General features: G+C 44.9%; 1 protein-coding gene across 3 annotated transcripts in view; it reads left to right on the top strand.

Moving 5' to 3' along the window:
• Positions 1–22,641, top strand: part of IFFO2 (intermediate filament family orphan 2) — a 43,408-nt gene that overhangs the window by 14,588 nt on the left and 6,179 nt on the right. Inside the window, exons 2-9 of one of the 3 annotated variants that reach the window (XM_027668014.1) lie at positions 11,117–11,177; positions 11,758–11,853; positions 12,088–12,138; positions 14,335–14,475; positions 16,100–16,242; positions 18,821–18,941; positions 21,286–21,375; positions 21,982–22,112. In XM_027668014.1, the coding sequence (XP_027523815.1) occupies positions 11,117–11,177; positions 11,758–11,853; positions 12,088–12,138; positions 14,335–14,475; positions 16,100–16,242; positions 18,821–18,941; positions 21,286–21,375; positions 21,982–22,112 (834 nt within the window). The remainder of the gene's footprint in view (positions 1–11,116; positions 11,178–11,757; positions 11,854–12,087; positions 12,139–14,334; positions 14,476–16,099; positions 16,243–18,820; positions 18,942–21,285; positions 21,376–21,981; positions 22,113–22,641) is intronic. The other 2 variants (XM_027668015.1, XM_027668017.1) reach the window with 2 other exon arrangements.

The raw sequence follows: 22,641 nt of genomic DNA, 5'->3' as shown, positions 1-22,641 counted from the left end.
TAATGACACTCTGTGTTCCCCAGCCCAGCCTCCCCTTTGTCTGCTCAGGGGCTCTGAAGCTTGTTTCGACCTTTCCAGTGCCGGAAAACAACAATCCTACAAGTTTCTCACATTAGCACTTGGACCAAAAAAATTGGAGATGATGAATAGCCTGTGCAAGTGAAATGAGATTTAAAAGCACTGGATGGGCTTCTGCTTCCTGCCCTGCTATTGCAAAAAAAGAATACTTCAAGATATCCAACTTCTGCTTCTCATTTGTTCAGAGATGCTGAATATGTCTATAATGAAATTTAACCCCCTTCCATTCCACAGGTGGGAAGATAAACATAAAGCTGTTTCTCAGGCTGGTTTTTGGATTTTCTGGGAAGCTTAAAAAAAATATTGACTTAAATCAGTTCTTTTCTTTAGGCTCGCAGTCCTTCACCTTAAGTTTTATAGGTCGATGATCTTAGAGATCTTTTCCAGCCTTATTGATTCTATAGCATCTGTTGCTGCATTTTGGTAATATTTTCTTCAAAGAGAGTGGTCATTAGTGAGTTTATTCAGCTGAATTTCCCAGCAGTTTCATATATTTGCCTGTGCCAGAGTGTTAGGGCAAAACAGCTGAACGCACAATGTATTAAATACCATAAAATTGCAGCTTTTCCATAGGCAGAGCTGCAAAAGAAATGTAAATAAATGTCTATACGTGCTGGGCTGTCATTGATGCAGGAGGTTTGTAGTCCTCATGTTTGCTAGAGATTCCCTTACATGGGAATTCAGTATTTGATAATTAACTCGTAGCCAGCAGCACTCCCAGCAATGTAATCCTGTGCTTTTCGGATTACCTGTTTCCAAATGAGGCAGAGTAATTACTTTATCTGCACTTGTGACAACAGTTTTATAGGAATGGGATGTTCTTTGGGGCTGTTCCCTGAGCTGTGCCCTCAGTTTTCTCGTGCAGGCCTGGAGGAGAGCTCTGCATATCCCTTAGTGGTAAAGGAGATAAAGGGTTGATGTGTTAATGTGGAAAAATGAGTGTGGAGCTGCTGTTCTGTGGAAAACAGTTTGGTCAGACAGCAAGGACTTGTCTGTGAGCTAAAAATGAGAGTGTGGCACAGAGACTGCTGGTCTGGGCTTTAGAAAAATGGGATTCCTTCCCAATTTTACTAGTTCCTGGAGTTCTGGTGGAACTTCCCCCTGCTTCCGGCGGGGGTTGGAATGAGAAGGTCTTTAAGGTCCCTTCCAACCCAAATTGTTCTGTGATTCTCCGTTCCCTCTTTGTTTTCTAATTTTGCCAGTCCATGGGTCGCTGGCCCAACATTCACCCTGAGACCTCTCAGAGGTAAATGAGAACAGCAGCACAGGAAAAACCCTGGGAAATATGAGGCCATCCTCCAATATTGTGAAATCAGGATGTGTCCACTTTAAATTTCCTTTTCATTATTAATAGAAGTATGTGTAGAGAGGGAAAGGAAAAATAAGTGGATATATCTACAAAATGGGGAAAATGCCTTGGATTTAATTGATACAAGAGAAGAAGAACTGGGAATTTGAGCATTTTCCCAGGAAGGCTGAAGTAGTAGCCTCCAAGGCTACAGTAATATTTACAAGGATGACTTAATTCTGCACAGTTGAGCTAAAGAGAAGCCCGACATGCAGTGCTGTGATTCTGATCATGCCAAAAGTGTCATGATCTGTGTCAAACGGGTGTTTGGGTACAAATGTTAGTCAGACCAAATGGTATTTATTGTGCCAGGTGTGGGCATATTCCTGCAGTCACAGCTGACTTGTCAAACAAAGTGTCTGTTTGCCATCTCCTTTCAGAATAAAATGTCATTGCAGATATCCTGGAGACACTGAAAGATCCCACTTCCCTGCAGTTGCCTGAATTCAGACTAATTGTAGGAACTGAGTATCCTGGGGGCACAGGGAGTAGTAGTGCCTGTCTTAATGACAAAGAACAACTTGCTAGAAGTTGATATTTTAGCTAATTCAGTTCTTTTGCAGCACACGTCTCTGATGTGTTCCTGATGGCTCCAAGGCTGTCTTAAAAAAACCTAGGGGCTGTCTCAGAAATTGGAAGTTTAAAGTTCATCATAACATTTTCCTTTTGCAGTGGAGAACCTCGCAGATGTTGTTGGCTTTTGACAGATTCTTCTCTGTGTTGCATATTTTCCCCCTCTCTATTGATGGTTTTGCCTAGTCTTGAGTTATTGATATTTTTCTAATTGTAGACTGGTTTATCCATGTTTTCCCCTCCCGAAACAAACACCCAGGCCAACCTTGTAAACCTTCCTTTGCCCAAGCTGCTGTTTCTCACAAGGCTCTTTTGTAAGGGCGGGTTCTGGGAATGCTGCAGTTCCTGGGAAGCTCTCTGGCAGTGGGAGGCAGGCAGTGCCTCTGCTCGTGTTACCAAACAAACCCCTCTCCCCTGCCCTGGGGGCTGCTCTGCCTCCCCCAGAACTGCATTTCAGCTGTCAAGAGCTGCAGTAGATCCCCACTGCAGTTATTTGTTCATGCTTAAGAGCTGTATATTTTGTCAAGGGTTGTAAACACTGTCAGGAGGAGTTTGACAGGAGTGAAAAATGAATTGAAGTTGCTGGTGCAGAGAGAAATAAACCCAGTTTTAGCTCTGCCTGCTGGGGAGGGGGAAAGCACATGGAAGGAATCCTTCCCTGGGAGGGTGGTGAGGCCCTGGCACAGGTTGCCCAGAGAAGTTGTGGCTGCCCCTGGATCCCTGGAAGTGTCCAAGGCCAGGTTGGACGGGGCTTGGAGCAACCTGGGCTAGTGGAAGGTGTCCCTGCCCATGGCAGGGGGTGGAGCTGGATCATCTTTAAGGTCCCTTCTCATCCAAACCAGTCTGGGATTCTATGAAATCTAATTCCATGAAATCCAGCTTGATCTCTTGTTTCTTGTGGTTTTGGTGCTGGGACATTTGAGGAGAAGATACAGAAAGCAAAGTTTAGTTTACCTTCTGTATCCATTATCATATCCTGAATTACATCCCAAGCCTTTCTCCACCAGCTCACAATTGGTGGTGTCTTATCAGCCAGAACAGTTTATGACTAACCCCAAATCATTTCTCTGCAGGAAAACGTTGTGTTCCTGTGATGGCACAATGGTGGGAGGTATGGAGGACACTAGTGCTAAAATGTTAATTTTAATTATACTCCCCTTCTAGAGTGTGGATACTTTTATAAATAAAGGTTGCACAGACAGAGGCCTTTTGTGGTTTTGTTCCTTTTGTTCCTCCTCAGCAGTTCTCCTTTCCCTGCTCCTGAGATGATCAGGAGTAGCAGAAGAGCCAGGCACAAATGTACAGATGCCATGAGTTTCCATGAAACACTAAAAACAATTCCTGCAGCTGCCCAGGTTCTCTTCAGGAAGGTCCTCCTGGCTTCCATGGGTAGGATTTGTGGCTTTGAACACTTCTGATGGGTTTGACCTGTTAAACAGTGTTTGAAGTCTTTTGTAGCTGCAGATGAGGCACATCAGTGATAGGCAGGTTTGAGTTCTGTTGTTTTTGGCCTGATCTTTCTCTCCAAGAGAATATGAACTGGGATTAGGAAAGCAAAGTGTGAGCACCAGAGAGGAAGCTGTGCAAAACTTTTCTGTCAGTGAAAGTAACTTTCCTACTGGCAGAAGATCTGGATTCTCTGGCAGAACGGCTTAGAAACTAGGCTGGTGATTAGATTTTCTTTCACTTGGCTGTGAGATTGAAAATAACTCAAGCTCATAGTCAGCACTTTTCCTTTGCAAGGACAGGAGGTGTTGTAGGTGCTTTCTGTGTTGTATAAAATACACTGAGAACACCCCAGAGCAGCCCTACCTGCTGTGTTAGACCTGTTTTGAATGAGTATCTTGTGTCTTTGTGAATGGATTTCTGTGTTGGGGGCTGGGCACAAGCACAAAAAGAGATACAGAGCTTATCCAAGTATCAAAGGACACCTCAGCCTTCAAACTGCCCTTTCAGGGCAGTGTGTTTGCAGGAATAAGTCACCCGGGAGTGGTGACTCTAGCTCTGTAGCTTCCAGTGTGTTTAATGTTGCTGGGAGTGTTGCACAATTCCCTGTGGATTCTCCTGCTGTATTAAAAGCCCCATAATTTTCTCTCTGAAGGAATGCAGGCTTGGCTGCTGCTTTTACTTGATGTTGTTGACCTCTGGTGTCATTAGGCTTCTGTTTAAACACCTCGTGTGGTCAGCAAGGAGACGCAAAGGAACCTGGAGATGATTTTTATTGTGGTTCTAGTAACAGGCTGGAGCATCTTTCTTGTTGGGTGTAATCAAGAGGCATAATTAGGCAATATTTTTCTGTAGAGTAAGTCCTTTTAGCAATTTTCTTCACGAGGAATTGCTGTTCAAAGGTCTCTTTGACTGCTTGAAGTAGAGCACCAGTCTAGAATAAGACTTGAATATTAACTTCTTTATAATGGAACACTCAACAGTGCCAAAGGTGCCAGTTCTGCTCTGCAGTGATTTTGTGTCTCATCTAGACCATTGCTGGAAGTCCGGGGATAAACCCCCATTACCCTGTTATTTGGGAAATTTGATGCTGGAATGACTTCTAGCAAAGAGGTTCTGTGGGAGGATGTTGCAACAGGCAGAAACACCTCTTCACTCGAGTGCTGCACCCGCTGTGTCCCAGCCAGGCTCTAATGGAATCAGGCCTTCCCATTAATTAATACCTTTTACATGGAGCCCATCAACTAACATTTAATTTACTTCAATAAAAAGGCAGGATCAAAATGATCAGTGCTTGGGATAATCTGGAAGAATCCCTGTATTTTACAGCGTCTTAAAAATGCTCATTTAAGTAAGAGGTGGCATTTGGAAGGAGCCAGTTGGTTAATACAACTTTATGTCTAATTTAGTGCAAAACTACGACTGTAAGGAAAATGATCTCTTAAGAAAGGATTCTAAAATCAGAGAGAACAGTGAATTGTTCATTTGTTTTGGGGTTTTTTTTGGTTGTTTTGTTTAACAAAAAACCAGGAGGTTATGGACTCCCCATCCCTGGAAATGTCCAAGGCCAGGTTGGATGGGGCTTGGAGCAACCTGGGCTGGTGGAGGGTGTCCCTGCCCGTAGCAGAGGGGCGGACATGATGGTCTTGAAGGTTCCTTCCAACCCAAACCATTCTGGAATTCTGTGAAAGTAAAGAAGGCTTCGTTGAGGTTCTTTTTTAACGAAATCCATCTTGTGTGGTCCAGCTCTCTCAGCTAATGGAAACAGGCAGGCAGCAGTTGGTATTTACAATCCTGAACTACCTTCCAGTCTCAGGAATGGTTTAGGAGATTGCAGATGTGGGCTCTCCTCTCAGTTAACAATCACCAGTGCAAATGGTTAGATAGAAGATAGAGGCTGGTGCTGCAGCACAAGTCTGGTGTCATGAGGGTTTCTCTAAATCTACCCAGAAAGTCTTGACTGTGATTCTTTCTCATCCCAAACTACCACAGTGTGTCTCTCCCCATGCCATGCCCTGTCCTGGCTGATTCTGGGATTAAACTGTGGATCCTTTTTGTGTGGGAATCTGAGTCTGTACATCTGATTGGCCGTGAAGTCAGTTCCAGTGAAATCAGTGGGTAATAACCAGAGTTATAAACTGTAATATTGATAGTTATTATCTGGGTGTTGGAAAGGGGATTAGTGGGCATGTTCCTACAGCCCCACAGGGGAGATGTGAGTAAACTGTGTGTAATGACTGTGACTAACGCCGCAATTAAATCGTTGGGCTGGGGCGGGTTGGGTGTTAAATCTCGTGCCAGTGCTGCCTTGGGGCTCCTGTAAACAACATATGGGTGTCAGAAGGAGCCCAGAGTGGTGAAGAACAGGCAGGAGCACCAAGCCAGGTCTGTAACCCATGACAAACCCTCCCAGGCAGCAGGGATATGTCATTACTTGGCCCTGCCATTTGCCTTCATCTCTCCGAGGTGTGACCCATACGAGAACACATCGGGGGTGCTTTGTGTCCTCCCTCTCCTCGAGGTGTGACCCATCCGAGAACACATGGTGGGTGCTTTGTGTCCGACGTGAGCAGGGCTGGGAGCAGCTCCTGCCACGGGTGGGTTGGTGTTGTCTTAGTGTGCAAGAGAAACCAGCGCTGCTGTTCCTGGAGCAGAGTGGGGGTTCCGTGAGTTTGTGGGTTTGGGTATCATGACTTGGTCATGTTTTTGTGAGCCTTTTATAGTTAATTGCTTGAACTAACACTTTAGTTTCCTGTTGTGGACTTACACCTAACAGCTCTGGAGTGCTTTCCTGTCTGCTGCTGCTCCTCTCTCCATAAACTGGTGGGAAGATGCTCCAATAAATGAGTGAAAAGCTTCAGTCAGCACATGAGAAAGTGACAGGGGAGATTCTTAGACCACTATAAAAATATCCTAGTTCCCTTTGGAAGTTTTCTCCTCTCCATGACTCTCCATAAAACCACCAGGAAGAAGGGACTTATCTTCCTAAAGAGTTTTGCTTATGGAATAAATATTTTGTCATTAAGTATTACCTGATGAATATTTCATTCCTTGAGGGATATTTTAAATGAGAGAATAATGCAGTTGATATCATCAGGTAACTGCTCTGCTTGTGCCTTTCTGCCTTGAGCAAAATCATTCTTAAACCAGTGTGGTTATACCTGGTGTGTTCCGTGAGCATGTTGTTTGTTGTTTGAATCAAACCAGACATCTGAGAATCATTTAAAAGACAATTACTGAACATTTTTTGGCAAGGAAAACTCCTCTAAAACTTTCTGTTCCAAAGGGGTTTTACCAATCTGCTGCAGTGGGTGATACCCTTCTCTGGTCAGTATTCCTGAACTGGCATCAGTTCTGGGAGAGGAGAAAGGAACATGGAACATTGGAATGGAAAATGGTCGTGTTTGGTGTTCACAGAGTGAGAAAGTGTTCTGAAGCTTGATGTGTCAACACAAACTGCTCAGTTTAATTTCATGGGCATTAAGGCTTGAACACTTAGAGAAGCTTTGAAGGGACTTATCCTGAGATGTCTCCATCTCTTTCCTGGGAGCTACAGAGGATGTTGGGATCGGTGAGCTGGTTGCTACTCTTCCCATTTCAGAGGAAGCACAAGTTTGTGGTGTGACTCAGCTTTACGAGAGCACTCTTTAAGCAGTGTTACTCTCTAAGCAGTGTTAATCCTGGCTGACTACTCGAGTGTTTTGTTTGCCCAATATCCTTCCTGTTAAAGGGAGCCGACATTCTGTAAGACAGGACTGCAGCAGGAGCTGGTTCTGAAGGGATGACGGAATGCCACCGGAATCTGATGTGTCACATCTGACAAAAAGGCTCCAAAAATTCAGACTAGCCCTTTATTTGGGGGTGGTTGGAGCTCAAACATCCTTAGGAGGTGGTAAAGAAGGAATAAAAGCCTGGCTACGTTTGAAATTCATAATGCTGAACTTTTTTTAAGAAGAAATAACTGAAAAGATAATAAGAAACCCTAAAGTCCGATAGGTTTGGATGGCAACATTTCTAAGTTAGAAAAAACATTTTTGGATGCAGCTGGAAATCATTGCAATTGCTGCATCTGAGCCAAGAAATAAGTGTATTTGGGAGCAGCTGGAGCAGCTGGGAATTAATATCCTGCTGCAAGCATGGGAAGACTGCTGGTTTTCCAGCCATTTCCCTCTTGGGTATTACAGTCCTCATCAGACAACCACAGAGTCATGGAATATCCTGAGCTGGAAGGGACCCACAAGGATCATCCAGCCCAACTCCTGGCCCTGCACAGACACCCCAACAATCCCTCCACGTCCCTGAGAGTGTTGTCCAAACCCTCCTGGAGCTCTGGCAGCCTTGGGGCCGTGCCCACTGCCCTGGGCAGCCTGTTTAGTGCCAGCCACCCTCTGGGGGAAGAACCTTGTCCTGAGATCCAACCTGACCCTGCCCTGGCACAGCTCCAACCATTCCCTGGGTGCTGCCACAGAGAGCAGGGATCATGCCCCTTTTTCCTGGCATTATCCAGCTCTGGAGTTACCTGGCTGCTGCTGAGGTGATTATTCAGGTGGTGTTTCCCTATTCCTTGGGATGAAGGGAGCACCAGGAGCTGCAGGTCCCTTTCCTGGACATTTTCGGCTGCCCCACATGTTTACCAAGGAGCTGAGGGCATCCACAGTTTGCTGGGATTAAGACTTGTGGAACAGTGTCTTCTGCTTTTAGATGGTAACTGAAGAGAAAAGTGTTGACTGATATAAATGACTGGGAGAATAATTTAGTGTGTTGAATAATAAAGACATCACAGCCATAATTAACATCCTCTCAGTGGATGCCGACTCCATACTGCTGGATTTTTGGAATGTGCAGCAGCACAGCTGCCAAGGTCCATTTAAAGTCTGGTGTGTTCCAGCAAATACAGGATGATCATAGGAATGAGCAATCTTCCTATTGTCTCACTTCCTTGGAAGTTTAAATGGAGAATTAATCCTCTGCTCCATTGTCATCCTCTGCCTTCCTGCCCAGTCTCCTTCCTCTCCTCCCTACAAATAGTCTCCCGGGGTTTAAGTCTGAGGAGAAAGTAAGATTGGCATTTTTAGCTGTTAAATGAGGTTAATCAGCTTGGTGGTGGGTGGAAGGAATGTGCTCTAGGGTTAAGAATATGATATTAATGGTTAGCAGGACCCCTTTTATCAATCCAGTGAAAATTTCCTTCTCTTAGGCAGGAACTTTCTCGTTAAAAATCGTCTGATTGTTTTCTTGTCCCTATAATAAGCGAAACACAGGACCTGTGGGAGGGTGTATAGAAGGTGCCATCCTTTCCCCCTTCTCTTGAAGACACTGTTTTGAGTTTGACAGAGGGGGATTAGGGCTGTAAATCCCTGCTCTGCAAAATGCACTTTAACTGGCACAAAGCAAAGCAATGGAACTTCTGGAATTTCTGCAGGATGGGGAAGGTTAGTCTGAGCAGACTTGGAGCTGTGTAATCTTGGCAGCTGCCTGGAGGGGCTGAGCTGGGGAGGAATGCTAATCCTTTTTCCTGACTTTTGGCATAGTCAGGAAAAATATGCAGATGATGTTTTCCAAAAATACATCCCTCTGCAGAATGACCAGGGTGAGGATGCAGTAATACAGCAGGATAACCTGGATGCAGCCAGGCTCCCTCATTGCAACAGTTCAAACCTTGAGAAGCAGCATATCCATTTTTGCAGTGTCTGCTTGACTCCCATCCCTAACTGGCAGCAGGAAGAGGGGGAATGATTCTCCTGTAACAGAAGGAGGCCTTAGAATCTTATAGATTGACAGTATAATTGCCTGCTTTAATTAATTTCACCTTCTTACCTTCGATATAAAAATCTGAAAAGCAAAGTTACTATTTTTATAGGAATATACATGTAATTAGTAGTCAAAAAAACAAAGAGGGTATGGAGATCCGAGCTCAAACATTTGATGACAAATGCAAATTTCAGCATAAATATTTTACTCTGCTTGGCAACGAATCAGTGCTGGTAAAAAGATGCACAACAAATCTTGCTGCATAAATCCAACTTACACTTGTTGTTGTGTGGGATATTCCTGCCCCACAATGGCAGGGAAGAGTGAATGGAGCTGCAGTGCCAGCTTGAAGCTCCAGGGAGGTGTGACCTGTTCAAGTGCCTCTGGCTCCTGGAGACAAACTGCACCAGCACTAACCTGCCCACATCCTTCCCTGCCCAAAACTTCCACCCTGCCTTCCATTCCAGGTGGGATTAAAACTGTGGAGGCAGAGCTGTACCCAGTAGCACAGGGATGGTGTGTACATCAAATCAACCTCCACTGGACAGCCTTCAGTCCAGCCACTGCCAGGCTGCTGTGGAAAACAGGATGGATCCATGTATTTTGGCACATTTAACCCTGTATTTTCCAGAATGCTTTGATTTAATGGATTTCTGGCCTCCCAGTTTGCTGTTTTCAGTTAAACTTTAAAAAGTGTTGAAGTGGCAACCGAAATTATTGTGGTGGCACTTGGAGAGTCTGTTCACAGGGTTGTTTTTAATCATGTGGTACACAAAGTTTCTTTTCCAGGTGTGTAATTCCTGTTGTTAGACCAGGCAAGTCTGGTGTGGCACTACTGCCCATTCAGAAAGAGGGCAAACATTTTACTTTCTCTCTCCCTCCCAAACTCAATCACATCCATGTGTATGAATGTGTATTGTCACGTTTTCAAGATTCTCAGCTTTTGAATTCGTGTTGTATGGTTTTTGCTCTTTAGAGGGTTTCAGTGCTTAAAAAGGAACTGTTCTTTTATTTTTAGCACTTAATCCAATTATTGTAGAATCTTAGAATGGTTTGGGTTGGAAGAGACCTTAAAATCGTCTTGTTCCACCCCCCTGCCGTAGGCAGGGACACCTTCCACAGACCAAGTTGCTCAGAGCCCCAGTAACGAACTCAAACAGGTGAGGTTTAATTAAACAGTTTATAGCTCTGATTGCCTTTCTTCCACTGCAGCCCTGCTGCAGCAGCAGTGTGTCCCCTGCCCTTAGGGAACTTGTCTGAGTGCTCTCCTTGCAATATAGTGCTGGGAAGTGACTGGAGCATGGAGATTATTGAGGATCTTAATACAGAAGGCAAATGAATGTGTGAATGGATGGCACAAATTGGTAAATAGTAAGATTACTAATTCACATAACTTCCCTTGAACTGATTCTCTTTGTGCACTGAAAATTTCCCACCTTATTTGCAACTAAAACTGAAACTAAAAGAGGGAAGATTTAGGTTACAGATGAGGAAGAAATCCTTCCCTGTGAGGATGGGGAGGCCCTGGCACAGGGTGCCCAGAGAAGTTGTGGCTGCCCCATCCCTGGAAGCATCCAAGGCCAGGTTGGACAGGGCTTGGAGCAACCTGGGATAGTGGGAGGTGTCCCTGCCCATGGCAGGGGATGGAATGGGATGGGCTTCAAGGTTCCTTCCAACCCAAATCATTCCATGATTCCATATTGTGTAGGAGATCAGGAGGAACGCTGATCCCAGTGGAAGTGGAATTAGCTTTTATTCTCTCACAGACTCAGAGTTCCTTGTTTGAGGGGGAACAAGTAGGGGAGACCATCTGCTCTACATTTCAAAGAACTGTCATCTACAGCTCTCAGACTTGTGATTTTGAGGGGGAAAATACTTTTCTGTATAATTAACACTTTGCCTGCAAATCTTGTCTTTCAGGTGGGAAGAGGAACTGACAAGAAGGATGAGTCTGGAATCTATGGTAGAAACCTTGCGAGAGGTAAGGTTTGAACAGTTTGTACTGAAAGGTTTTTCTGCACGTTTTATCATGCTGGTCATCATTTAAATTTGTGTTTTAACTAAAAATCTGACTTCTAGCCAGAGTAGCTGGGTGTGCTGCTCTAGATGACAGTGATAAAGTTGGGAAGCTGGAGCAGGAAGGTGCTGAAGTTGGTGACAAAGTGGATGGAGGGGGTGTTGATGTGCTTTATCAGCCTGCTCAGGATAAGTGAGGAGCTTTCACCTTAAGTCTTTGCTTCAGCCAGGTCTTCCTTATTCCCTTTTCCCAATTGCCACCCACTTCTTACTTTTCTGAATTGATACCTGCCTCTTTTAAAAAGTGCTTGGTTATGATTATGTCATTAGTATAGGCTGTTTCATGGCTCATCCCCCTCTTTTTTTATTCCTGATTATAGTGTTGGACCTCTAATCCAGGTGTATTGGGTTTGGGTTATTCCAGCTGGTCCATCAAGTCTAATTTTCTATGAAGAATTTTCAGGGGAGCTGAGTTTTTCTTAGTGTTGTATTTTGGACACAGTAAGTTGAGTTGGGCTCTCACCTCTCTGCGCTTTCTCTTGCAGGAGGCACAGGAAGCAGAAGCTCTCCAGGAGGAGTTGAATGAGAAGATTGAGAGACTGAAAGCAGAACTTGTGGTCTTTAAGGGTCTGATGAGTGATGTAAGTACTGAGTGGCCCCTCCACTGCCTTTGTGAGTGTGTGTGTCATGCCAATGGCTTCATTCATGGAAAGGTGATTAGTGAGTGCTGCTGTGTAATTAGTGTGATGCTGCCTCTAATCTAATGCATCAGACAGATCTCCCTCCCTTGCTTCCTGTCTGGTCTGTGTAGAGATGCATTAACTTGCTGCTTAGCCCATAACCCAGACTCTTCCCTCCCTTCCCGTTCTCCACAGTGCCAGCATTCAGAGCTGCAGCCCTGGAGAAAAGTGTTGGAGAACTCCCAGGTCAGGACAAAGGGGTCAACACTGTGCAGCTCCATGTGCTGCTGACATGGGGGTTTGGGTCTGAGTTATCCAAGAAAATCCTGTTCCTAAAGGAATACACTGTATAGAATCATGGTTTGGGTTGGAAGTGACCTCCAAGCCCATCCCATCCCACCCCCTGCCATGGGCAGGGACACCTTCCACTGTCCCAGGTTGCTCCAAGCCCCGTCCAACCTGGCCTTGGATGCTGCCAGGGATAGGGCAGCCACAGCTTCTCTGGGAGACCTGTGCCAGGGCCAAACCACCCTCCCAGGGAGGAATGTGGGTTTAATCTCCTTTAATGAAAGCTCTGAAGAGAAGAATCCAATATCCCTGGGTCAGGTATTGGCTTTGTGCTGCTTCAAGCTACTGGTTTAAGAAAAAGAATAAAGACTGGTTTTCAGAGGAATCCTTTCACGTCTCCTTAGATATTGACCTCCCTTCAAAGCCAGAGGGTCTTTTAGGCTGTGACTGAATAATTTTCTGACATTTAGGCCTGGTGAAAGCATGTACTCATGCAGGTATCTAGAGAGAGAAACAGGTGAACATTAAGGTACCTTTCTCTGGAAGTCTATAGTAGTGCCGGTGCCAGTTGTCTAACGAATAAATCCTATTATGCTTATTTATTCTGTAATTTTGCATCTAACTGCCTTCTCCTGCCTTTATATAAACCTGCAGAACCTGCTCCCAGTGTCAAATACATTCTCCCTGGGCCACTGGATGTGTTTATGTGAAATCCAGCAATTAGCTGGCTCTTCTTTTGGTGTTTAATCGAGGATGGCTGTGCTTGGCTGGAGGGTGTGAAAGCGAGAAATTGGTCGGGGTTCCATCCCTGGGAGGACTTTTTGCACTGAGGAGCAGAGGTTGCTCCGTGTGTACAAAAAAGATGGTGGTGAAGGCAAACATCCTCCTTTGGGCTTTTCAAACTCTTAAGGGAGGAAAAAAAGCCCAGGGAAAGCACTGTGAATGCTTGCTTTGAATCTCACTGAGTAAATATTTAGAGCAGAGAAATGCAAAACGTTGGCACGTGGCTCCTGCTTTCCTGTGGATAAATCACTGGTACCTGTTCAGTGGGTAAGATTGTTTTGAGTGTGTCAGTGTTTAGAGATTTCTTTTCCTCTGTGTGTTCTGGAAAACAAAAATCTCTAATTCTAAAGGTGGTTGACAGGGGCTGGAGAAGACTGAGTAATAATTTAATTAAAAAAGGAGAAAAAAAACAAACCAAACCAGCAAAACCCCCAAAGCTTTCCCCTTAGAAAGGGGATTTGGTATTTAAAGAGTTTTTCTTGCTTTTCTGGTCCAAGTGGAAGCTTTGCCTGGCCATTGAAGTGAGACTTTCTAACAGAGTAAGCCTCAACTAGGCTGTAAAATTTGATTTGTGGGATTTTTGAATGTTTCTTCCTAAGGAGCCAGATGTACTGTCTGAGTAGGAGTATCTCTTATAAATTGTGTTTGTAACTACCCAGAGTGAAGTGGGGCAATATTAAACTTTTGCCAGGCTGGAGGGCAGGGTCATGCCAGAGAGGAAGGAGTGCTTTCCGTGTCACAGGCTCTCATGGATCTCTTCAGATCCAGCCTTGATTTGATGACTCTGTGGTATGTGTGAAGTTGCTTCACCCTGAATCTGGTTTAAGAGCAACTTCTCTGTGCAGCACAATTTTTCTGTTTGGAAGAGGGGAAGCTTTGCATCCTCACCAGGCTTTAGATTTCATTCTCTTCTGCACGTGCTACACAGGGGTTTTCTCCATTTTTAAAGTGTTATTTATATAATCACAGAATGGTTTGGGTTGGAGGGACCTGCAAGACCATCATGTCTACCCCCTGCCATGGGCAGGGACACCTTCCACCAAGCCCGGGTTGCTCCAAGCCCCGTCCAACGTGGCCTTGGACACTTCCAGGGATCCAGGGGCAGCCACAGCTTCTCTGGGCAACCTGTTTCATTGTTACAACCTGTTATTGACCCATAAAAGTTCCCTGTTGCCTCATTAGCAGGTTTTTTTGGGTGGGTATAGGTTTTTATTGTGGCAAATCCCTGTGAGGAATTGGAATCAGGCATGAATGTTGGTTGTCAGCTGTCAGTCCATGAGGTTGCCCTGGGGTTAGAGAGATACTGAGGGGTATCTCTTCTTTCCTGAACTGTATAATAATAGAGGATAATCACTGCTGTCCTTCCTGCAGCCCATGACAGACCTGGACACAAAGATCCAAGAAAAGGCCATGAAGGTGGACATGGACATCTGCCGCCGAATCGATATCACGGCCAAGCTGTGCGATGTCGCACAGCAGCGCAACTCGGAAGACGTTTCCAAGATATTCCAGGTGATTAGGCCATGAATTTTCCACAGGGTAGGGCAAGAGGGAGCCAGTGTTGAGGAGTGTGGTCCAGGTCATTTGCCTTTCTTGAAATTTTTCTCTACAGACATATTTTCCTCTCTGGGTCTGGCAGTGTAGCTCTCCTGCTGTAGCACTAAGAGCACAAAATGGAGAGAGTATAAAGAAGTCTCAGGATGACCTTTAAGACATAAGTCTGATGTTAGTCTGCAATGAATGCAGGGCAAGAAAAAAAAGCAGCCTTACAGGGTCTAGGCTTGTATAAATTACTCCCTCACATTTGTTCCCTTCACAAGTGAGAGATTTGAAGCTTGTAGAACTGTCATCTGAATGTTCTTATTTCTGGCTCGAGCTCCGTGGCCAGAAATAACATTTCTCTGGCTGCTCTGTGAGACAGAAGCTCCACTTGCTTTCCTTGAGCTACTGGGGCTCCTTGGTGCTGGAAGGAAAGTAATTTGATTTGCTCCAAAAGCTGTGACAGCTCTGCCTGGAGCAAACTCCCAGTGCAGTTGGTTTTCCATCCCAACTGCAACTTCAGTTGTGATTAATCCACCTTCCTTCTACTTCCATCTCAAAGTGTCTTGTTCAGTCTTTCAATAAATCTGATGCTTTTCTCTGTATAGCGATGCCACAATGTGCCAAATGCTGTCCAAACCCACTGTAAAAGGTCCTTGTGGTCTCTACTAATGAAGCTGCCTGAACGTTTGATGGTTTTTTCCTTATGTACTCCAAAAGACTCAAATCTTATAGAAGACAAGTTTTTTTATGGCATGTTGAGCCACTGCATTGTGGTTCCTTCTTGTCTCTGAGTGGAGTTGCTGAGTCTTTCTGCTTCAAGGTACCTGCAGGACACACTTTTGGTCAGCCATGCAGGCATTAAAATGATCAGGAGGACAATACCCTGGAGAACAAGGCCAATAAGGGATGGTTTAAATGCCCATTAGAGGAAAAACTGCAGTAGGTTGGCAGTGGAGTGTGTGTTTGTGACTCTGTGGCACGAACTGTGAATGTCCTCTGTGTTCACAGCCTCAGATCCTCTGTGCCCCTTGCAGGGGTGTCCCTTGAGTTCTCTGAACCTCATTTCTCTGGGGCTGTCCAGGCGTTTTCCTGACTGATCCAACCCTTCTTCTGTCAGCCTGAAGATTCTCAGCCTGCTTCTGCTGATGGGGTGGGGATGACCCTGAACTAAAGGCTCTCTAGAAAGGTTTCCTGTCTGTCCCTTCCTGGTGGTTCAACACTGGAGGCAACAGCCTGTGGTGGTGGCAGGAGAGGGAGAGTTCTGTCACTGCTCTCTGCCTGGGCACTGCTGCCAGCTTTTGCTCATTCCTGTATCATTCCAACCTCTGCATGTCCTCTGGTAGATCCCAGATGAGCAGATGAACATCTGTAGAGCCTTGGCAGCCTGCAGCTTGCTTTGCTCTGTTCTGAACTGCTTCCCTGTGCTCTGTGTTCACCTCTCGTGGCAGACGCAATTCCTGATCCCTGACCTGCCTGGGAACTGGTGGACAGTTGTATCCACTCAATCCTAACGCCTCTCCTTTACTTCCACGCCTGTATTTCCCACACCCTCCTCAGCTGAACCTTGTAGTCACTGCTCCTCTCTCCAACTCAGGTGGCTTCCAAGAAGAAGGAGCGCAAGCTCCCGTCAGACGACGACCTGTCAGAGCAGGATGGGGACAACGGGCGGTTCTCTGACGACGAGGTCAGCTGCTCCCTCAACATCACAGATGAAATGAAGAGGATGTTTAACCAGCTGTGAGTATCCTGGGCAAAACCCCTTCTCAAATGCAGGCTTGGCCCCAGAACACCTGAGCTGGCACCATGGCACAGGCCTGGAGCTTTTCTGGAAGTTCAAATAAAATTACCTGATTTTCGTCCCTCCCTTAAATAGGGGGAACTGCAGAGAATATAAAAAATACAGGCAACTAGTTTTGCTACTACATGTTGCTAAAACAGCAGCAAAAGAAGAAACATGAAACAAAAGAAGAGAAAAACCCAGAAGTTTATTCTGTGTGTTTGGTTGAATATTGGATTTCTAAAGGTTTGGAAAGAAACTTGCTGTTATTTGGCAATTCAGTTTGAACTGAAAGCTCAATTTGAAATGGATACAAACTTCTCCAGTGTTTTGGATAATTTTCAGTTGAGCTGTAGGCAAGTAGGAGTGGTGGATCTGTCTGGAAGATCAGTTCTAGCAGTGGACAACACTTCATAGATTTCAGGAATGTGGATGGTGTCAGCTGTGCTACAAAGTCTGTTGCTCTAAACTAGAAGAGTTGGAGTTTCTTTTGTTTAAAGCTTGGCCCCAAACTGCAGTATTTGGAAGCTTTTAGCAGCCAAGAAGGGATTCTCTGTATGTTGGTGCTGCACAGAGCAGTTCAGGAAGGTGGTTGTTGATGTGCCTTGTGTTCTCCTCTCCCATTCTGGGTAGGATGGAGGTGGCCACAGCCTGGTGAGACTTCTGGGGGTCTCTGCTGTTTTCTTTTGGCAGAGAAAAGCCCCAGGAGGCACCATAGGTCTGATTTCCCCAGCATTTGAATGTGGGTCTCTTCTGCCAACTTTTGCAGTGAGTGCAGAGAACTCCCAGTGCTTTCCCACACAATGTATTTCATGTGTAGGAGTGCACAAGGAGTGGTCCAAGAAGCATCAGCTCCTCTTCTGTTGACAGACATTACCAAGAGTTCTGTTTTCAGAGGGAGTGTCTCCTCTTTTCTGCCACAATTCACTGTGTAGGAGAGCACATTTTTTGCAAAAGTTGTAGATAATTTCCCTTGTTAGGACTCATTTTACATGTCTTTAGTCCCTCAGTAATAGTCAGTGCAATAAAAACAGATTTTTAACTTCTCCACTGCTAAATTCAGTGTGACAGTAGGTAGTGAGTGGACTTTTTAGAAAAGCAAGAAGCTAAAATGTACCTGGGTTGGTCATGCATTTAGTTTTTAATTTTGTTGCTAACTCTGTCATGTGATACCAGTGCTGCTCATGAAATTCTTATCTCCTGGTCCTGTATGGCACAGAGTACTACAAGAATCTTGTGGATATATTTAACTTGGGCTGGGTATTGGGGATGTACGTTGCTGAGGAGTCTGGGCTTGGGGTCTTTGTGAAGTGGAAAATAATAGTTTAGAAATAAATGAGGAGTTTATATCAGTAACAGAAACAATGCAACTTGCATTTCCTGTGTAATGAACTTAATCTGTAAGTGTCTGGTAGTAAAAGAGTCAAACTGCAGTGGGTTTTGAGCAGTGTGTGTGTCTGAAGTCAGCCTGGGAGCCTCTGTGCTCTCTGACCAGGACAGATCTGGCAAAAAGAAACTCATTTGAGGAAGTTGAGTGCAAAAGGCACAATCATGAATGTCCAAGTTTGCTGGGGTTTTTTAAATGATTTTTTTCCTGTCATGCTGACTGTAGACAAACGCTTGCCTGTCTCTTGCCAAGCTCTGCAGCCTCCTAAGGACGGTATGGGCTCTCCTGCCTGCCTGAGATGTTATCTGTGTGGAAGGAAGTGAGCTAAAGTACTAAAAATGCATCAGTCTGAGGCCAGCAGGCTGGGTCAGGAGCAGTTTCAGCTTCTCGTTGGGGCTCCTGAGCCAGGATGAGAAGCAGCTACTGGTGTTGTGCTTTGCTGCTGTTCCAGCCCCTCTGAAACTTTCCTTTATTGCACAACTAAAGGGTTTTGAGCAAACAGCAGTGTGAAAGGTCACTCTTGCCACTGTTTGCTCTCAGTCTGAAGTGGCTGTAGTTGTATTTTCATTGTTCAAATGAACAAGGAGTGTTTATGCTCACCTGCACATCACTTTAAGGTTCATTTTTTTCATAGTTGTTACCTTTGAAAATGATGGTTTACTTTTGAAAATGATGTTTTGCCTTTGAAAGTGATGTTTTGCTTTGGAAAAACACCTTTTTAAGTGCTGCAGGGAAAACGTTGGCTGAACTCCCTTGTGAAATCACAGTCTTCTGGTGCCTGGTCCTTGTAAAATTCCTCGTGCTGTGTTTGGGCTCGTTTTCCCATGGATAAAAAGAATAGTTTCAAGCATTTTTGTGGTTTTGCAAACAGGGGAAACTACTGTGTAGCTCCATCTGGAGGTCAGAGCCAGGGCTGTGTGCTCGGAGCAGCAGCGCCAAAAAGGATCTTTTATTCTGCTTTGGGTGGCAAAGAGCCCAGGAAAGAGGGACCTGGACAGTGGCAAAGCCTGTTTGTAAAAGCTGTGAGGATTTTCAGCTGCTGCATTGTCCCCTTCATTCAGCTCTCATAGCCCATTTTTCTAGACAATTAATTAAAGGACTGAGGGAGTGGGGCTGGAGTGCTTTCATTAATGCTGGGTCTGTTCTCACAGACGGGAGACGTTTGATTTTGATGATGACTGTGATAGTTTAACATGGGAGGAGAATGAGGAAACACTGCTGCTCTGGGAGGACTTCACCAACTGCAATCCTTCAATCGACCTCCAAGGAGAGGTGAGTTCCTGTTATTTTCTCCAAATATTCTCTGCAGAAACTATCCCTCAGCTGCTGCTTCAGCCGTTTGAGCCTGTGGATATTTCACTGGTGACCTGTTTACCACATGAACTTGCTTTGTTTTAAAATCCTTGGTGCTTTCTCTCCATGGTTGATTTTTCAGTCTGTGCAATCAGTTTATTTGCCAAACTTCATTTCTTTGGCCCCTTCAAACTGAGTATGTGAAGGTATTGTCGAAGTGAGTGCCAAAAGATCCCAGTGTGTGGCTGTTGCAGGAGATCAGGGAATCTGTCACCCTGAGCAGTCCGTTCTCTAAAGCTCAGTACTGACAGAGAGGAGGTTTAGATGGGATATTGGGAAGGAATTCCTCCCTGTGAGGGTGGGCAGGCCCTGGCACAGGGTGCCCAGAGAAACTGTGGCTGCCCCATCCCTGGAAGTGTCCAAGGCCAGCTTGGACGGGGCTTGGAGCAACCTGGGCCAGTGGGAGGTGTCCCTGCCCATGGCAGGGGGTGGGATGGGATGGGCTTTAAGGTCCCATCCAACACAAACCAGTCTGGGATTCAATGATCTTCTACACAGCATCTCACTTTGTACATTATCATTCACACTTTAATTTTTAAAATAATGTGTAACAGGGGATGGGATTGCACAGTGGCCTTGTGGGGAGTAAAACAACCTGAGTGTGGTCTGAGGAAGATGTTAAAGGATGTATTTCCCACCCCAAACAAAGGAGCTGTGGTTGCAGGACTGCATAAAGCCCCACGGGTCTTCTGAGCCTGTGAGTCTCATGCTTCCCTCTTCCCAGTCAATAGGAATCTGCTGAATAATGTACAGCTTGCTTTTAATCCTTAAGATCCCACAGAAAGCCAGCTAATGGCGGTATGTGCTGCCTCCTTTTTAAACAAGCCTAAAGAGGGATGGAAATGGCCAGGGAAGGCTGGAATGGGAAACTGGTATTTCATTACTGAGTAGCACAGCGGTGGGAGGTGAGAAATAATCCTGCAGCCTTCCATCAGCACTGGAGTGTGGAGGTGCTGAGGCAGCAGTCTCAGGAATATTGTCTGGTGGTGCCTGCCGGGGTGTGTTAATGTTACATCTCCCGTTTGTGACCAGCTGTACACTCGGAGACTGCAGAGATTAGGGGAAGTGCTGGGGCTGCAGAAAGCGGGGAGAGGGGCAGTGATAATGTGGAGCCTGTGCTGGAATTAGTGACAGGCTGATTTGCATAGAGCCCTGTGCTGTCTGAGCTATCACAGGGATTGGGCCGAGCCCAGCCTTATGTGCGGAAACTCTAAAGATTTTAAGAAGCTTAAATCCTTCTAAATGAAAATTATACAAGGAAAGGGTAGATTTGGCTTGTAGATGGAAATTCAGAATAAAGACTGCTCCGGCTGTGCCTGCTCTTTAACATGTGCTTTACATGCCTGAATCTTCCTTCCATGGGCTTTATTCCTTTCAAGTTCTTACATGCTGCCCTCACCACCTTCTTTTATGACCTTCCTCCTTAAAGCTCTTCTGAATATAAAAGGATCAGTGCAATGATTCTTGTAACTCCAGGCTGGATAGCCTGGTGTTGGTACCAGAAACGATCCCAATAAATCTGTCACAAATGTGGCCAGAGGATGGAAACATAATTAACACCCATCAGTGCAGTTGCATTAAATTGGTGATAATTTTTTTGTGGAATACAGAGAAAAATGACATTAATTGTTCTCTTTGTGACAGCACAAACCAGGTCTGTGTTTTGTAGTACAGACTGTACTGTCAGTGCAGAGCAGTGATGATCCAGGAGCAGGAGGTTTCCTTTGGGACAGCATTTGGTCCTGGGTGTAGTATTTCCCCAGAAGTGAACTGGCTTCGTCCAGCAGTGCAGGGAGGAATTTCAATGGGAAGCAGTGCGTGCTGAGCATACCTGTGAGGTGCTGGAGAGTAATAATATGTCATTGGAAAATGAGAATTCCAGTGCAAAGCTGTAAGTAGCAATGTGGTCAATGCAAGGAAAAATTTAGTTTCATGGCTGGAGAGCAGCTACAGTCTGTCCAAGTGTGATCAGACCGTGAAAAGCTGAGGAAAATCCTTGGGTTTGGTGCTTTGGAATGCACTAGGTATATGGGTTTAATTGCTGGAGCCTTGATCAGACTTTATCTTTGTGTGTCCAAAGCCATGGTCGTGGCACAAAAATGTGTTTCCCAGTATTCCAGTTTGAAGAAGCAGAATATTCCTTCTCTGTGTGAAAATGTCTTTAAAAAAATCTGCATTTCTAGGTGAGGTTAAATAAAATCTTCAGTCCTGAATTTTTTGTTGTTCCTTGCTGATTCTTTGTGTCCTCCTTTGCCCCCTGCAGGAAGAAAACCTGGGAAACCTGATCCATGAAACAGAGTCTTTCTTTAAAACAAGAGACAAGGAATACCAAGAAACAATAGGGCAGATAGAGGTAAGGAAGGGGATCATGAGAATAAAAATTGTTCCTAATGGATGCAAACATGCCCGGTGTTCTGCTCTGGTGTATCCCAGAGGGAAAGAAGAATGTCTATATATCTAAGAATGCAAAGGTATTTCCCTCTGACATCCCCTGGGGATTTTCTTTATACCATTATTGCTCCATACTTTAGCACTGAGCATAAATCTGAGGCTGGTAGAGACAGAACCTTCAGAACAAAGGGAATAAAACACACTGTTATTCTTTTTCCCCTCTTTGTCTTGTATATCCACCCTCAACCTGGAAAATGTTTCACAGGTTGCAAGCTGTAGCTTCTCAAAATCCTTGCCCTGCCTACAATATGTTTTCATTAATTACTGCATGTTGACAAACAAGATGCCAAGCAACAGAAAAAAACTGTAGGGCTGTTTAAAAACCAATTGCACTTCATGAGCTGAGGAATACATTGGCAATAAGGAACAGTGAGATTAAATGTATATTATGGGTTTGTTTTGGCCTGGCTCTGGGAGCTGTAGCATCTCCGCCAGTATGGAAAATGGACTGAAACTGGGAAGAGCTGCCACTCAACTTTAGGCTGATAATTTTTCCTTCCTTTTGCAGCTGGAATTAGCCACAGCCAAGAGTGACATGAATCGCCACCTTCATGAATATATGGAAATGTGCAGCATGAAAAGGGGCCTGGATGTCCAAATGGAAACCTGTCGGAGGCTCATCAAAGGCTCAGCTGACAGGTAACAAGGCATTACCCCTCTGCCTGGGGGGCTCCAGGAATTTATTTCCCTCTGGGTTCCTGCCAAGTTTAAAGGCAACAGTATCATTTTGTCTCTTTGTCCTTTGGATAATCTTGTTTTGTTCAGGGTCAAGTATCAGCTTTAAAGGGAGCCTGTAACAGTATGTAGGGTCCTACACATTGTGCCACCTTTAAGGATTTGGCACCTATTGGTAAGAACAGGGATCTCTAACTTTCAGTCTTAACATCTTAGATTTAGAACTCTTAAAAGCCCAAATTAAATCTTGACTGTGGACTTACATGAAGTTTTAATCTTCTCATGTGTTAAGAACCTTAGACTATGAGGGATTTTTCTTATCTCTTGCTCATGCCCAGTAGAATAAGATGATAAACTTTCAGTTTTTAAGACTGCACATATTAGGGATGATGAGAGTCTCTGTTAAGAGACTTACTTTCCATTTCTCCATCAGTAACCCTATGGCAGCCTTTATGTTTGTTTGTATAGGAGATAAGTGGGGTGGCAACTTAAT

The sequence above is a fragment of the Corapipo altera genome, unplaced genomic scaffold, assembly GCF_003945725.1.
Source record: "Corapipo altera isolate COAL_440 unplaced genomic scaffold, ASM394572v1 80, whole genome shotgun sequence".
In the NCBI taxonomy this organism is placed as follows: Eukaryota; Metazoa; Chordata; class Aves; order Passeriformes; family Pipridae; genus Corapipo; species Corapipo altera.
Note: the sequence above shows the minus strand (reverse complement) of the source record. Positions and strands in the feature narration are given on the sequence as shown.